At 64.5% G+C, this 16,064-nt stretch overlaps 1 protein-coding gene across 1 annotated transcript; it reads right to left on the bottom strand.

The window, feature by feature from the left end:
• Positions 1 to 1,253: 1,253 nt before the first annotated feature.
• Positions 1,254 to 15,373, bottom strand: FURIN (furin, paired basic amino acid cleaving enzyme). Its single transcript, XM_032699847.1, is given in 30 exon segments — positions 1,254 to 2,516; positions 2,519 to 2,776; positions 2,779 to 2,802; positions 2,805 to 3,035; positions 3,115 to 3,163; positions 3,165 to 3,232; positions 3,642 to 3,653; positions 3,656 to 3,680; positions 3,682 to 3,766; positions 3,869 to 3,905; positions 3,908 to 3,974; positions 3,976 to 4,002; positions 4,004 to 4,049; positions 4,914 to 4,944; positions 4,947 to 5,025; positions 5,226 to 5,328; positions 5,458 to 5,558; positions 5,639 to 5,851; positions 6,689 to 6,795; positions 6,798 to 6,861; positions 7,067 to 7,160; positions 7,500 to 7,510; positions 7,512 to 7,577; positions 7,819 to 7,857; positions 7,859 to 7,916; positions 7,918 to 7,946; positions 8,500 to 8,595; positions 9,193 to 9,291; positions 13,124 to 13,491; positions 15,305 to 15,373. Coding segments are annotated over 29 exon segments (2,346 nt in total). The 5' UTR covers positions 13,304 to 13,491; positions 15,305 to 15,373; the 3' UTR covers positions 1,254 to 2,469.
• Positions 15,374 to 16,064: the final 691 nt, after the last annotated feature.

Below are 16,064 nucleotides of genomic sequence, written 5' to 3'. Positions count from 1 at the left end.
CCCAGGGCTCTGCGCAGTCCCACTGAAGGGTGGCCACCCTGTCACCACCCCAAGCCTGGCCCACGTGACTGGGGAAGGCCTCAGGACAGAGCACCACCAGTGCCACTGCCAAGTGCCACCACACATCTCCATTGCTGGCACAACCCAGGTCAGCTCCACTCTGCTCAGCCTGGACACTGCCTGGGTGTTTTGGGCTGAGCCCCCCCCTGTGCCCAGCAGGGAGGCCCCAGCTCCAGAAGGGTGTCACGATCACTTGCAGGACACTGTAAGACCAATTCCACTTTTAGAGGAAGTCAGGGAAAAAGTGTGTCAGGCAGGAGCTTTGCTGACTTGCCTTCCCGGCTGAGCAATGTGGGATGGTCACGCCACAGAGCAGGTCCATGGCAGCCAGGGGCTGCCACGGTGATGCTTCTCCCATCCCCAGCATCCTCCCAGGCAGCATGGGTTCCCTCCCTGCCTGTGCCACGCTTCCTGGAAGCCCCGAATGCTGCCTGCCCCCAGCCCGGCTTCACGCGAAGAGGAAGAGCAGGGTGAGCTGCAGAAGAGGAAGAGCAGGGTGAGCACGCTGCCGTCCCTGCACACCGCAGGAACTCGCTCCCGACCACAGGAAGCCGCTATGGGCACAGCAAGGCCGAGAGGCTCCACAGAGAGGAGCTGCCTCTGTGAGCAAGCGCTGCCCCAACAGGCCCTCCTGTGGGGACGGGACCCTGCAGGGAGCTTGGGGAGGCTGAGGTGGGCTGTATCGCAGCTTGGCCACGCACAAGCGGGTCCCACGTCCAGCCTGCCCATCCCTACACCAGAGGCACCGTGCTCCAGCGGCAGGCTGCCACAACGACACGGGGGCTGCAGCTGATCCCAGGCTGCAGGGGAGTCTCAACCTGCATGCTGTGGGAAGAGGTGAAGGCACCCAGACTTTTGAGCCCCCACCCCTCCTCCACCCACCACAGCCAGTTCCCAAATTAGCTGCCTGCGCTGCAGGTCCTCATAAAACGCCTGCTTCCCCTTGCTCAGGTGAGGGACGGTCCTGCCTGTCCCTACCGCATCCGCCTGCCACACATCAGCTCCTGCCCACAGCCAGGGAACGGCAGTCCCTGGCTCGGGGGGGGGTGGTGGTGGGTCTGCAGGGCAGGGCCCAAGGCCCCTCTCCTGCAGCTGCAGCGCAGATCCAGGTGCCCCTGGGGCCCGTGGCCCCCGTGGCCAGGCTGCCACCCTGGTCAGGGCACCCGCAGCACACAGAGAACAGGCAGCGGAGCTGGTTTGCATAGTTCTGAACATTTAATAACTCAGTCTCTCATAGCGTTATATCCACATCCATTAATTAAAAACAGGCTCAGGAGGCAGCTCCTGGCTGATTAAATTACAAGAAAAAATTACTGTGCACCAAAAAGTTGTTATAGAAAAATAGTCCTGTGGCCCCCAGCCAGTGGCTCCATCCGTGGCTGGCGCGGGTGGGAGCCCATGCCACGGCCCCAGTGTGTGGCGGCGGACGGCAAAGGGGCTCGCCGGCACCAGCCCCCAGCCCGCGGGGAAGGGGCAGCGAGGGAAGGGGCTCCGGGGGGAGCAGAACGGATTGTCACCAAATGGGGGCAAGGCACATCAGGGGGGCTGGGGCTGCAGGGACGCCAGGCACTGCCTGGCACAGGTGGTCGGTGCAGGCAGAGCTGGGGCAGTGCTGGCACCAGCGCTGCCTGAGGGCAGAACACGAGGGCCTGGGGCAGCCCCCCAGATCAGGGTCTGTGCGAGGGGTCCCTGCCCAGGCTGTGGGCTCACCGCAGGCACAGGGAAGGCGTGCCTGGCCCCACACTCCCCGGTGCCAGGGCTCCTGCCACTGCAGGTAGCCTGGTGGGATGGGCAGAGAGTGGGCAAGACCGGCAGCAGCAGCCGAGGCCTGGCCATTATTGCTGTTGAAGGGCACCGGTGGAGGCGGACAGGTTCCAGCCGGGTGGCAGGGAGCCAGAACACAATGAACCAAGCCAGGCCGCAGCCTGTCATGCAAGGGTGGCAGGGACAGGGGGACACCATGCATGGGCTTGCTTAGCCCTGGGGGGGCAGAGCACCCCTGCCCCAGCCAGCCCACACCCTGAGCCATGGCAATCGAGAGACCCCACATGCTGCCTACCCTGAAGGACTCAAGGGACCCCAAGCAGCAGCTGCCCGCCCAGGGTAGGAGACACAGCTGCCAGCACAGGGGCAGGGGCCCCACAGCCACCAAACACCCCAGCATGTGGCACAGAATCGATGCGGGGCCGGGAGAGATGGTGCAAAGACTGGGACAGTGCCGTGCTGGAGATGGTGCCAGCAAGGCCGTGCCAGGCCACCCAGGCTGGGGCAGAGGGAACAGTGCCAGTGGGTGGGAGCCCGGGTTAGCTGGAGTGCAGGAAGGGGACAGGGGCAGAGTCTGGGCCCCTCGGCCTCACCTGCCCCGGCCACGTGGTGCTGGGCAGGGAGGACGGAGGGCAGGAGGGCTCATCAAAGGGCACTTTGGTCTCTGATGAAGGCAGTCCTCTCACTGTGGCCTCGTAATCCTCACCGTCCGATTCGGAGGGGCCCTCCTCCTGCCAGATGTCGGAGGGGAGCCCCTTGTAGGAGATGATCCCACTGTCCAGGGCATAGACCTTCACGCCCCGCAGGCTGAAGCCTGACCGTGCCTGCAGCACCAGGAAAATGGTGACAAAGATGACAACAATGAGGACGCAGCTGAGGCTGGCGATGAGGACAGGGAGGTTGACTGGAGAGGGGGCCTCAGCCGGCCCCTCACCATCTGCCAGGGCAGGGATGCACGGCTGCTTTGTGTCTGGTGGAGCAGGAGAGGTCCAGGCTGCTGAAGTGGGAGTGTGCAGGGCAGGTGAGGCACTGGTTGGGGCCGGGTCCCACACAGGTGGCGCAGGAGGGGTGGCAGGGCAGGCAGAGATGGGGCGCGATGGGCTCCACGCTGTTCTCCAAATTGTAGTGCGTGCTCTGGACACCGGGCGCAAAGCCAGGAGGGCAGTGCTTCAGGCAGCTCTTCTGGTGCAGGTAGTACCCCTCCTCACAGACTGCGGGACAGGCAGGGTCAGCATGGGCTGGTAGTCACCCTCGGCCCCCCATCCCCTCCCCACCAGCTCCCACACTCACCCACACAGGTCTGGCTGGGGGTGAGGGTCTTGCAGCCACTGCTCTCCAGGCTGGTTGGAGAGGCTGGGGGAGTCGGTGGCCGTCCCATACAGCACAAGTGTGAACTTGGTCATCGTGCCTGCAACGACGCGGGGGTGAGGACCACCAAGGTGCCTGCGAGACCACCCATGCTTGGGACAGACGGGGGGGCCTTGCAGTGCTCCCCTCCACAGCTGCCAGGGGACAGCAGGGCTGTGTGGCGCTACCTGGGAGAGTTCCTGATATAGGGCCATGCCCCTGCACAGGGCTGACCACGGGGCAGGGAGGTCAGGCCAGTTGGCATGGGGGTCACCTGCTGCCTAGACCCCACTGCCCCAGAAGGGGCTGCGTCCCATCTCACATGCCCAAATCCAGCCCCTCCCCAGCCAGGTGACCCAAAACATTGGAGGTGTTATCGGCCACTCAGCTTTGGGAGCAAGGGGGTGAAGCTGGGTAACAACACAGTTTCCCATCTCAGACTTAGAGGGAGGCGGAAGGCTGAGCCCTACCATAGTTGTTGCGTCACTGGTGTTCTCAATCTCCAGCACCCCACTCTCCAGAGGGGTCCTCATCCCACGAGTGTGTCGTCATGAAGGCCCAGTCATTGAAGCCATCGGCCGAGAAGTCGTGGGGCCTGGGTGACGGGGGCAAGAGGTGGGTGCCAACATATCCTAAACTCACCTGTGCCAGCCCGGTCGGGGGCCAGCCTGGAGCGCCCCACAGCCCTGGCACCTACCTTGCAGCCAGGAGGGTGGAGCGAGTGCCCATGGGCTGACCAGGTGGATGGCCAGGTCCCCCCGCCGGTTGTAGGACAGCGTCAGCCTGGCCTGCGCGTGTTCCAAGCCGGCTGATGTAGTTGGCTTTCCCCAAGGCAGGCGTCCACCTTCCGCCGTACCTCCAGGCGCTTCCCAATGTCCCTGCCGACGGTGGGGCATGAATGAGGCCAGTCCCAGACCAGGGGGGACATGACAGAGTGCCCCAGTCCACTGTGGGGCTCTGTGGCTGTCCCAGGGATTAAGCACTGTGTGCCAGGGCAGCTGGACAGGAATCAACCCTGCAGTGGATGGCAGTGTGGCAGCATCTCCGTGCATTTCCCGACGGGTGCCGATAGTGCCCCAGCTCCAGGGTACGAGGAGGTCGTGCTGCCCGGAGCTGCCTCCCCAGCCACACCCTGTGCCAGCCCTGAATGGGCCCTTTATTCACACATCACAGGCCAGCTATACCCTGCACAGCATGGCCAGGGATGGGACGGGCACAGCCTTCCCCATCCTGCTGCTGGCATACAGCTGTTCTCCCTACCAGCACCGGCTCTGGTGCCAGTGCAGGATGTGCCCACTGCGTCCCCCCTTGGCTTCATCCCCAGAGGGTTAGGGCAGGGACCAGCCCTGGCTCCCTCCATGCCCAGGCGCCCCAGGGAGCGCCCCAGACGGACACAAGATTGCACATGTTGTGCTGTGGCGGCAGCAGCCAAGCAGGAGGTCAAAGGAGCTTCTGTCTGGCCCCTGAAAAGCCCCTCTGTCAGGTGTCTGTGCTGGCTGTGCCCCGACTGCAGTGCCTCAGCCTGCCCGCACCCGCCAGCCCAGCCCCACAGCGGGGTAGGCTCAGCAGCTGACTCAGTGCTGGACAGCTGAGGGCCTTTCCCAGCTCTCCCCAGGCTCTCGCAGGAGGAATGCTCTGGGGGTCTCAGCAGCAGCTCAGCCCCTGACTCTGAGCCCAGAGGCCCTCAAGTTCCTGTATGGGACAAACACCGGGTGATGCCCTCCCAGGCTCACCAGCCCTACCTGGGCTCTGCGAGGATGTCGATGACGCACTCCTCTGAGGTCCCACTGTGGTCCAGTTCTTGGCCAGGCTCACCATGGGCCCCAGCATCCCGCAGACCGTAGAGTAGGCGGACTGTGGCTGACTGGGGACAAAGAGGGTATGCTCCTGAGGGTACCAGGTGGGGGACATTGCCCAGCCAATGCTGCATGCTCCACGGGTGGCTCCTGCCTCCTCCACCCGCCAGGGCTGCCAGCGCCTCTGCCCCAGCACCCCCGGGGCTAGTGGTTGCATGTTGAATGGGAGCCCCTGGTCCCTCCCCAGCACCCTGGTACCTTTGCGACCAACACCGTGGTGACCCAGTCATTGGCATTGAGATGAGCTGGCTTTGAGGTCTGCACCACCAGTGGCTGCATGTCCCGCCAGGTCAGGTTCTTGCTGCAGGGAGACACAGGGCTCAGGTCAGTGCCAGCTACTGCTGGCCCCATATAGGTCTGTGTCCAGGTGCCACTGCCATGTGGGGCTGGCACAGCCACCCCTGTCCAGCCCCCTCTGTCTTGCCCTTACTTGGCTTCCAGGGCAAGGGCAATGATGCCAGCAGCCAGGGGTGCCGAGGCTGACGTCCCAGTGTGCAACTCGGTGCACTTCTGTCTGAGGTCATTCGTCACCTGCGAGGAAGAGTGCCGTGGCTGGGTGCTGCAGGCCATCCCACCCCCCGAGCTCCAGGCCTGCAACAGCCCCTACTCACAATCTGCTTCTCGTTCTGGTTGCCGCTGCTGTACGTGGTGGCGAGGGTGGAGGAGCAGGCCTCGCTGTACCAGGGCACGTTGCCGTACTGCGTCGTGCTGCTGATGGACAGTGTGTAGATGCTGTTGGTGTAACCGTCACAGTTGCAGCTGTCGTGCTCACGGCCCCCGTTCCCGGATGCCCAGACGAAGATGGAGCCCAGCCCCCCTCGGCCCTAGCAACAGAGACAGGGTGAGGGCTGGCACCAGCACTGCTGCAGGCAGGAAGCCCCAGTTGGAGCTGGGGACAAGTGGACGGTGCCAGTCTTGGGGCTCCTGCAGCTTGAGTGGGAAAGACTGAGCAAATGCAGTTGCGACACAGGGGGACACTAGGACACCCTGGTCACAGCCTCGACAGAGGCTCCAGGCTGCCCCAGTGGGTGAGACACCAAGTGGCAGGAGGCTCTGCCAATGTGATGCTTCCAAAAGCCAAGCCTTTTTTCCTCTCGAAAGTCACCCGGCTGACTCCGCCTCCGTGGGATTGCAGCGCCTGGCAGTGCTGAGGGAGCCCACGGCACAGTCCCCGGACAAGGTTCGGCACCCAAACGAGGCAGCTCCCTCTTGCAGCAGCGTGACAGAAGCCGGCGCAGCACTGCTTGTGTGTCTCTGTAGGGAATCCCGGGCAGGAACACAACACAGCTCCCCGGGCAGACGACACTGCCAGTACATGGGGATAGTGGGGGAGGACAGGCAGAGAAGTGAGGGTGAACAGCTGGCACAAAACCAGACAAGAATCAGCAGAGGGCTTGGGAGAGCAAGGAAAGACCGTCCCTCACAGGATCCCTCCCAGTGGGGAGCATAGGGCTGCTTGGAAATTGCAGCTGGGAGGAGTCTGACTCAAAGCCATCACACAGGAAGAACAAGAAAAACCAACAGAGCCCAATCCAGGATATGGACTGGTAGACAGTGCATCTCGGGAGGGCCAGGAAACGACCAGGGCAGGCAGAGAAAGGGAGACCTGGGGGAAGGGGCAGAAGGCAGGCCAGTGGCCCCTGGCAAACCTTCCTGCTCACCTGGCTGACCCCACGGAAGAAAGCCTCCTCTGCCAGCCGGGCCGGGCCATCCACAGTCTTGCCATCATCCTCAGGGCCCCAGCTGGCACTGTAGATGTGGATGTGGTGGGGTTGAGGCCCAGGGAATGGGCCTCCACAGCATCAGTCACCTCCCCATCCAGCATGCGCACCGCCTAGGGCCAGAGAGCAGACGTCACGGGCGACTGGACGGGGCAGGGTGGCCACGGTGCCACTGGCAAGAGCCCTCCAACCCCTGCTGCCACCTGTGCCACAGGCTGTCACAGGGCTGCTCCAGCCAGCAGCTGCTGATGGTCCCTAGCTCAGCTGCTCCAATGTGCCCTCAGCACCTGCGGGGCCCAGCACAGGGCAGGGCAGCACCCCACCTCCGATCCTGGCATTGTAGGCCACACCAACACCGCAGATCCCGTTGTTTGCCACAGCAGCCACTTCCCCGGCGCAGCGTGTGCCGTGTCTGCAGCCAAACAGGACACAGACGCTTGTAAGGGGCACAAGGAGTACAGGGCTGGGCACTGGCTACAGCCACAGCAACCCCCACCCACGTTGCCTCCTGTCCCCCCGAACCAGGTGGCCAACAAGGCTCCTCCACCTGCCCTCCTGCCAGGGCACTCAACGGCACGCACCGGTAAAGGGTAAAGGATGCTGCTCATGTTGGAAAGGGAGTCAAGGGGTTCCCCATGGGGCAGAAGTGTGCTGCTAGCCCCACAGCTTCCCGCAGGCCACAGGGGGTGGCACTGGACTGAGTCCCTGCCATACATGGGCTCTGCATCCTCGCCACTCCCTCCTGCCTCACCTGTTGTCGTTCCATCTGCGTGTAGCGGGGCTGCGGGTCTGGGTCCTGGTCATTGACGTCAAAACTCGCCCCTGGGTCCTGGAAGTCAAATTGGGCACTTGGACCCTGTCTACCTGGGCCACCGAGCCCCACTGCCCTTGCTCCATGACTGCTCCACAGTTGGTCTGTGCGGGGGTGGGCAGGTTCCAGTCCCACCTCCATGTCCCACCATGGCACACAGCAGCCCTGCCCCTTGCAGACCCAGGGCTGCCCCGTGCAGACACAGCCACCCGGGACCAGCTCCTGTAGCACTCCGCCCTGCAGCATCACCCACACTCACATAGTTGGCCTCCAGGTCAGGGTGGTTCTTCTCAATGCCCATCATCCAGGATGGACACCACAATGCCCTTGCCTGTGTATCCCTGCTCCAGGCCTGAGCACATTCAGGTCCCGCTGGTTCGTGTTGTACTGCCAAGAGAAACCCTGGCACTAGGAGCTGCACCCAGCCATGGGGACTGTGGCAGTGGGTGTGACCAAAGCCCTCCCAGTGTTCACCCTGCTCTGCTGTGGGTGGGACGAGGGAACCCTGGTGACCCAGGCAAAGGGCTGGGCGCAGCAAGCCAAGGAAGCTGCTCTGAAAGCAAGATTCAGCCCAGACTCTGCTTGGGTCCCACAGAAAAGGCTCCCTTTGCAGAGATCAGGCTTGTGCCCAAGTTCCAGGATGCAGACAAGGGCACAGACCTATTACCCATTCCTGGGCCAGGCAAAGGGCTGCACACACTAGTTCAGCCCTGGGCCCTCCCAGCCTCCTGGCAGGGAGCCACAGCTCTGTGAGCAGAGCCTCTTCCCTGAGGTGAACCCTTCACAGCACCAAGTGGCTGCCTCAGGCCTCCCCCTTCTCTTTCTCCTCCCCACCAGCCTGGTAGCAGCTGTCTGACAGCAGTTCCTCAGGTGTTGAGTCTACATCCCCAAACTCACACTCACTATTGTGACCACACACCCCTCGTCACCCAGCACTCACCAGGTACCACTGCTGTGGGAACTTGGGGTCCGTGGGCTCCATGAAAACGTCTCGCTTGGTCCTGCGCTTTGCCACCTGCTGCTCCAGCCACTGCACCTGGGGGCAGAGACGGCATGGGGTCCCCCACCGCCCCCTCATGCCAGCAGCTCCCTGGGACCCCACCCTGAGCCCACTTGGAGGGGCTCTCCCTGGGGAGCTCACAGACAGCCCTGGCCTGGCAGAGTATCAGACCTCCCAGAGTTAGGGCAGCCCCCAGCCCGGCCCTCCCAGCCCCCTGCCCAGTCGTGCCTTGCACAGGCTGCGCTCCAGCAGAGCGGGACGGTCAGAGCGCTGAACTCTGCTGAGCTGCGAGCTGCCAAGAGCCACCGTGCCACACACCCTGCAGGGCCTGAGCTGAAGTCCCCCTATCCTGCTGCACTGGGATCCAGCACTGCCCTGTAGATCTCATCCCATGTACGAGGACACAGAGCTCTCCCAGGAGCAGAGGCTGCCCCGGGCCCTGGGACTGCAGCAGACCACAGGCCAGTGGCACTGGCTCCAGCACCCCCCTGCTCTTGCTGGACACATGCTGGGCTTCCACCAGGGTCTGCCAGGGGATGGTTAAGGCAGCTCAGCCCCATTCTGTGCCCAGTGCTGGCTCACATGCCCGTGTGAAGTGCCCGGGACCAAGGCCAGGCCCTCCCCCGCACGTACCTGTGGTTCCCTGGCCAAGCGGCTGTGCCAGGGCTGGTGGGGTGAGAGGGAACGCTTCACCACACCACGGTGCCGAAAGTGGTAATAGTCGCCAAAGATCTGCAATGGAAAAATGCCGTTCATGGGACAGACACGAGAACATGGTCTCCCCAATTCACCGCCCCCCCCACCTGCAATCCTGAGCCCCAGGTCTGTCATGGGCAGGTTGGGCTCCCCACTCCAGTGGCAGCTGGTGCTTGTGTCCAGGTACATAGGGCAGCACCTCCTGTGAAAGGCTGTGGCAGCTGGTGACAAGGCAGCTGGGGAGACCCTGGGGCTGCAGAAGCGCAGCCTCCGCACACTTCATCCTCCTGTGGGTCCCCACATGGCAGCAAGTCCCAGATTGTCCCAAAAGGCTGCTGTCCTAGCAGGAAGGCCCAAGGCAAGCAGTGGCAGGGAGGGATGGGCCTGTTGAAGCCAGCCTGGGTGAGGCACCAGCCTCAGGAGACAAAGCCACGGTTCCTCTCCCAGCACTAAACAGGTCCTGGTGGAAGAGGGTCCCAGGGGCTCCAAGCCCCTTGCCCTAGGTGGTCCCAGCCAGGGCAGGGCCTGCATCAGCCCCTGCACCCACCTCTGCATGCCTGGACAGGCCACTGGCAGAGGCCTTCTCATCAAGCACCCCACTAGAGCACCCACTCAGTGCTAGTCTCTACATGGGGCACAGCCAGCTCAGTGGGGCAGAGCGGGGGGGCACACAGGCGTCCGACCACAGCAGGGTCTGACCCCCACTGCCAAGGAGCCAGGCTGTGCTACCCCAGCTCTACTCCCACACATGCAGGGACAGCCCAACCTGGGATTCCAGCACAGTGGGGACTGGGGCAGGCTGGGACCCCAGCACAGCCCAGTTGGGGCAGGATGGGACCCCAGCACAACCAGGCTGGGGCAGGAGGCCGTGTCACTGCCCAGACAGTTATTTTTAAACTCCAAACCTTCTCCAGCACTGTCATTTCCATATCCCTTCCCGCACGTCCTGGGGCTGGCAGATGCAGTGGCCCCACCCCAGCCACCCAGAGCCTCCTAGCCCAGTAGCCTGCCTGGACTGTGGAGAAGTGGCTGAGCACCCACCCAGCCCCCTGGGAGCCACAGAGCCCAGGCAGCAGCTGCAGGCAAGATCCAGCTGCCCAGGCTGTGCCAGAGCTGGTAGGGCTGGGCTGCAAGGGCTGTAGGAACATGAGGACACCTTGTCCTTCTTCATCTCAGGCTGCCCCAAAACAGTCTGTTTGTGCCTAACAAATCTCCCCAGCTTATCAGAGCTCTGCAGATGTGCTGTTAGTCTGGACAGCCTGGGCCAAGCAGGGAGGGAAGGTGTACCTGGCTGAGCAGCACCCTTAGCCTCAGGGCAGCAGCTACAGGTTGTGGTCATGCACTTCACCCCAAACTCTAGATCTGACCCTCTGGCACATCGTGTCCCCCCAGAATAGCCTGGGATGCCTGGCAGTTCAGAAGCCCTGGGGAGGTGCCGAGGTGCAAAGCCTCTGCCATGGGCTGGCGGGGGAATGCAAAGCGCAGGCTGTTTACCCTCCCCCAGCATCCCTCACCCCCTCCAGGGGTACAGACAGAGCCCCAATTGTTCCTGCACACAGATCCTGGCTCTGCCTGGTCATCCGACTGGATTAGGTCTGCACAGACAGTGTGGTGGCAGCCAGGAGCCAGCCAGCCCACACGCTTCCACCCTAATCCCTATAGTCCCTGTCCTCGGCAAGGGCAGAGCCACCCCCCAGCACCGTGTGTCCCTGGTGCCACCTCAGCGCTGCTGCCCAACCTCCTGCCACAACTTGAGGCCACCCCAGCCAGCCTCAGGGCCAGAAGGTTGCCCACACGCCTGCTCACAGCCCTGGGAGAGGGGCAACATGTTGGACCTGAAGCCCACTGGTTTGGGAGACAGGAGCACCCTATCCCAGGCTGGCACTGTCCTGCCAGCACAGCCCAGAGTGGGCACCAGTAGTGCCCTTCCCTGTGTGTCCCTCCTCTGCACAATCCCAGTGGTGCAAACCCCCATGCTTCCACCCCACTGCCACACCCGCCCCCCTCCTCTGACCCCATCTCCCCACCCTGTCCCCTGGGTCATCCTCAAGGCCACTGGTACCAGTCATGGGCCCTGCCACCCCTCTGCCCGAGGTGCCGCTGGCCCCCCCGCTCTGCAGGCAGCAGTGGAGCTGGGAGTACACCAGGACAGCATGGCTTCAGGGACAGTGTCCAGACCCCAGGCTGAGGCCAGGATCCTCTCAGATAAGGACCCTGGAGGCCTCTCACTGGGGCACTGCCAGAAGCACCCAGTCTCCCTCCTCCCAGCCTGACTGTGCATCCTGTCCCAGCGACATGCACCCCAAGAGCAGCAACCTAGAAACCTCCTGAGGACGGAAAGCCTGGCTCCTTCCAGCCCTTCTCTTCCCACCAGGCCACTATGGCCCCTCTGCGAAGCCCAGGCCAGACAAGCCTTGTCTAGCAGCACAGACACCGGGACAGGCTCCAGAATGGGAGAAAACATGCCCGGACCAGGAGCTCCCGCCACAGCCCAGGCTGTCACAGCACGCAGGGCTTTGCCTGCAAGGACGGCCTCACTGCAGCTCCACCAGCTGTGAGGGGACAGAGAGCCAGGGAGAGGCAGCCTAGGAGAGGCAGTCTCCAGCTACAGCACCATGGTGTGGGGAGAAGGCGAGGGCTGAGCTGGCGCAGAGCCTCTGTGGCTCACTGGGACAGACCCCAGAGAGGCCTTGGCTCCCAGCTGAGGCACAGGGCCCTGCAGTGGTAAAGACACGGCCACAGAGCCAGTGCCCCTCGGCCCTGGCAGTCAGGCCTGGGACCTAGCACCACAGTGGGAGGGAAAGCACTGCCAGGAGCAGGCTGATGGCATGTCAGCCCCATGCACACTCCAAGTGGTCTTGTCAAGAGATCCGGTCCGGTGGGACATGCCCTGGGCAACTTTCCCAGTCCCCTCTGCACAGCAGTAGCTCTGGCCTGATAAGTTCTTTCCCCTGAGATCGGCTCTGAGCCACTTCCACGCTGTCAGCACCTGCATGAGGCCGTGCCACGGCCCCCACGGCACAGACACTCTCAGTGGAGACCAGCTACAATCCCCACAATTCCCTCCTCTGGCACAAACCCCAGAGGATTCAGGGCTCCCTGTCCCAGGGGCCCTGTGTACCCAGCGCCTGTGCAAGGCTCCTTTCAGACCGCAGGAAAAGGCCCCGCTGACTCCTGCAGCAGCCACCTTTCCACCACCACGGCTCCCAGCAGCTGCTGGGAGGTCCTGACACCACAGCTACCAATTGTGCAATTTCCTCTGGGATTTCACCCCATGCTTCCTTCCCGGAGAGCCAGTTCAGCCCCAGCACAGCCGCACAAGCTGCCTAGTCCCTCGCTGAGGGCAGGGAAAGCAGAGCATGGCGGGGACCTGCTGACACACCTTCTGCCAAGGCCAGTTTAGGGCCAAGGACATATGGCTGCTGTCAGACCTGCTCGGTGAACACTCCAGAGGCACTGCTGCAGCCCTGGCTGAGCCGAGGCCGTGCCATGCTAAGGCAGCTCACACCAACGGGAACCAGGAGTCCTCCCATCCTCCACCAGCACACAGCACTCCCAGTCCAGTTCTTTCACGCTGAGACGGGCTTTTCCTCCATCTCCCTCCAGCAGGGAGTGTGCCATGCCATGTTATGCCACACATGCCATCAGACCATCCCGCTGGCAGGGGGAGGCTCTGGCTCCATCCAGTTAATTGCAGCCCTTGAGTCAAGGCAGGGGAAGCTGGAAGGCTACAGCAAACAGGTACAAACACAGTGGTCCTGCTGCCAGAAAGAGCACCCCCAAGCTGGCTCCAGTGCCAAGCTCAGCACCCATCCAGACCACGGCAGAGGACACTGGTTCCATGGGGAGAGGGAAGTGGAGGACTTACCGGGCCCAGGTTAAGGAATCCATGCTTCCTGGCCAGCCTGTCAGCCTCCTGGGGCCCCGCAGGGACAAGCACAGCCCAGGTGTTGGTGTAAATATGATGGGCCAGCACCTCCTGAGCCAGGAGAGCAAGGGCAACCACCAGAGTCCAGAGCAGCAGCAGCGAGCAGGGCCTCAGATCCATCAGAGAATCGGGGTTCCTTGAGCTGGGGAGCAGGAGGGTCCCAGGAGCAGCAGGTCCAGTGGCTTCCCAGCGTCAGCACTCTGAGGCGTGCCGGCCTCTATGCCCTGCTGGTTCCCACTCAGCCCAAGCCCTCATGGGGCTGAGCCCACAACAGCACGGGAACAGGCCGTCTGGGACAGCAGCACGATCTGCAGAGAGACAGGGCAGTAGTCAGGCCCAGGGTGCCTCTCCTCAGACCCAGGGAGCGCAGGCTGCATCTTGCTGAGCCACGGTTCTGGCATTGGGCAAGGGGGCCCTGGCGCATGGCACCCACTGCCCACTGTGGCACGTGGACAGCCGAGGAGGCGCCTGGCTTGGCGGGGTGCCCGGCACGCCTGCCTCGGCACTGAGCTGCTGTTTACCTTGCCTGTTGCCCAATGTTTGCTTACAAACACAGGGAACCAAATGGGAGGGGAGAGGGAACCGAAGGAGGGGAAAGGCAAGGCAAGGGACACTGCTCCTCCTGCCGCCACTACACCTGCTTCAACTGGGATGGGAATATCTGGGCACAGACCTAGGAGTAACTGGGATGGGAGGCCTGCCTCTTCAGTCCCAGGGGAGACGTAGAAGTCCCCAGGCACTGTGTGAGGAACTCCAGCTAAATTAGAGACTGGAATGAGGAAAGCCACGGGGAGCCTCTGCTCTCCAGTTAGCAGACCCCAAGTCCACACCTCCACAGACATCGACCAGGCAATGCCTGGCAGCTGTGCCAAGTGCTGCACTGCCTGTCACCAGCAGCAGCTCAGCTCTGCCCTTCCTCTGGAGCACAATATGGTGACACCAGTGTGACTCATCCTCACAATAGGGAGAAAACCAGGACCAGGAGAAAGGCCCACGCTGCCATCACCTCCAGCACAAACCCAGGGATGCCTGGGGATCGCTTACACATGGGAGGGCAAATCCAAGAAGTTAGTGGGGACAGAGGAGCGAGTGGCCCACCCAGTGCCAGGGAGCCCATGACATGACGGTGCCAGAGCAAGCTCCACACACAGAGCTCCACAAGGGCTCTGGATACCTGATCATACTTCAGAGACAACAGGAAAGGTGAGAGCTAGCAGTGCCCAGAGAAGCCCCATCCCCTCCGGCCACAGCGAGCCGGGAGCTTGCGGTGCTGCCAGTGGAGAGAGCTCCTGGCAGCCGCCGAGACCCTCGCCGCAGGCTGCGGCACAGGCAGTGCTGCAACTCCGGCACAGTGAGGCTTCCCCTCAGCCGGCCGCGGGCCGGGCCGCCCCGTCGAGGCACCCGCCGGAGGCTGGACGGGAGTCCCGCGTGCAGAGCGTGCCAGGGCCCACAGCAATTTCCCGTGGGAAAGGCTTCCAGAGCACCTAAGGAAGGGGGAAAGCTACCGCAGGAGGAGAGAGCAAGAGCACAGACAAGGGAACACTGTCTGCCGCGGCCGATCTCCACACCAGCACCCGGCCCCGGAGCCGGGCAGCCTGCCCCACCTCGCTGTCGCGGCGCCAGCAGTCCACCCGCTCCGGCGGCGACCGCTCCACGTGGGGACAACGCTGCCCCGGGAAAAGAGCCCGACCCCGGGAGGCCTCCACGCCGGACCCGGCGTCTGCGAACCGCCTGGCGCGGGGACAGCCAGCCTCGGGCCCGCACCGGCGGGGCGGCTCCAGCGGCGGCGCCCCGGGCGGCGGCGGCCGTGTCGGGGCCGCGGGCGCCGTGGGACGCGGCCTGGCTCCTCCTCGGCCTCCCGCAGCGGCGGCTCTGGCCGCCCCCGCCGCAGCCCCGAGCGCGGCCGCTCCGGCCCCTCGCCCGCTCCCCGGTGCCGCCGGCAGACGGACGCGGCTCCACGGGGCCCGCACGTCCCCGCCGACAGCGCCCCGAGCCCGGGGCCTGCCCGCGCCGGCCCCGCTGCCGCCGCCCGGGTCCCGCCCGGCAGGGCCGCCCCAGCTGTCAAAATGCGAGGGCCGGCGAGTCGAGCCGTCTCGGCCGGCGCCGGTCCCGCGCCCTTACCGCGCGGCCTGCCCGCTTCGCTCCGTCTCGTCCCGCCGGCGGCCGGGCCCGTCTGTCGGCGGCGCCGCGTCACGCCGCGGGGCGCCCGGAGCGCCCGCCCCGGAGCCCGGCCCGGCCCAGGCAGGGGCGGCCGGGGCGGCCGGCGGGGCCGCTTGTTTACGGCCGCGCAGCTGTCAGCGCCGCCCGGCCCCGCCCCGACGGCCGAGCCACCGGCCCCGCGCGGCTCCCTCGGCCCGGCCCGGCCCGGCCCGGCCGCCGCTCCGCAGGGCGCCGCCGGATGCCGTCACCGCCGCCCGCCCCCGCCCGCCCCGCGCCGCGCGCTGGGCCCGCCACGGACCCCCGACACCCCCTCCGAGCTCCCCGCCCGCGGCACCGCCAGAACCGGAGCCGCTCCCCCCCGCCAGCACCGGGCACGGCCCGGGGCTCAGCGCAGCCGCTCCTCGTGGGCCTGCCCGTGCCCACCCGAGGGGTACCTGTGCCAACCGAAGCAGGAGACCTGGATCTGCCCGTGAGAGCCGTGACCCCCTCATGGGCTCCCGGCGCTGACCAGGGGTACGAGGGCACCTGCAGCAAAGGGCACACAGCAAAGACGCCCCCGTCTCCCGCCTGGTGCAGCAGGTGGTGGGTTGTGCTTCAACATGGGGCTGGTGAGACATGAGCCCAGTCAGACCAGCCTGTTTCAGCCCTGGCAGCCCCCGGAGAAGAGAGCTCCCCAGCCAGGCTATGGGAATAACACCAGCCTTCCCTGAGGTCCGTACCG

The sequence above is a fragment of the Chiroxiphia lanceolata genome, chromosome 12 (genome assembly GCF_009829145.1).
Source record: "Chiroxiphia lanceolata isolate bChiLan1 chromosome 12, bChiLan1.pri, whole genome shotgun sequence".
NCBI lineage: Eukaryota > Metazoa > Chordata > Aves > Passeriformes > Pipridae > Chiroxiphia > Chiroxiphia lanceolata.
The sequence above is the reverse complement of the archived record's forward strand: the minus strand, read 5'-3'. Positions and strand labels throughout refer to the sequence as shown.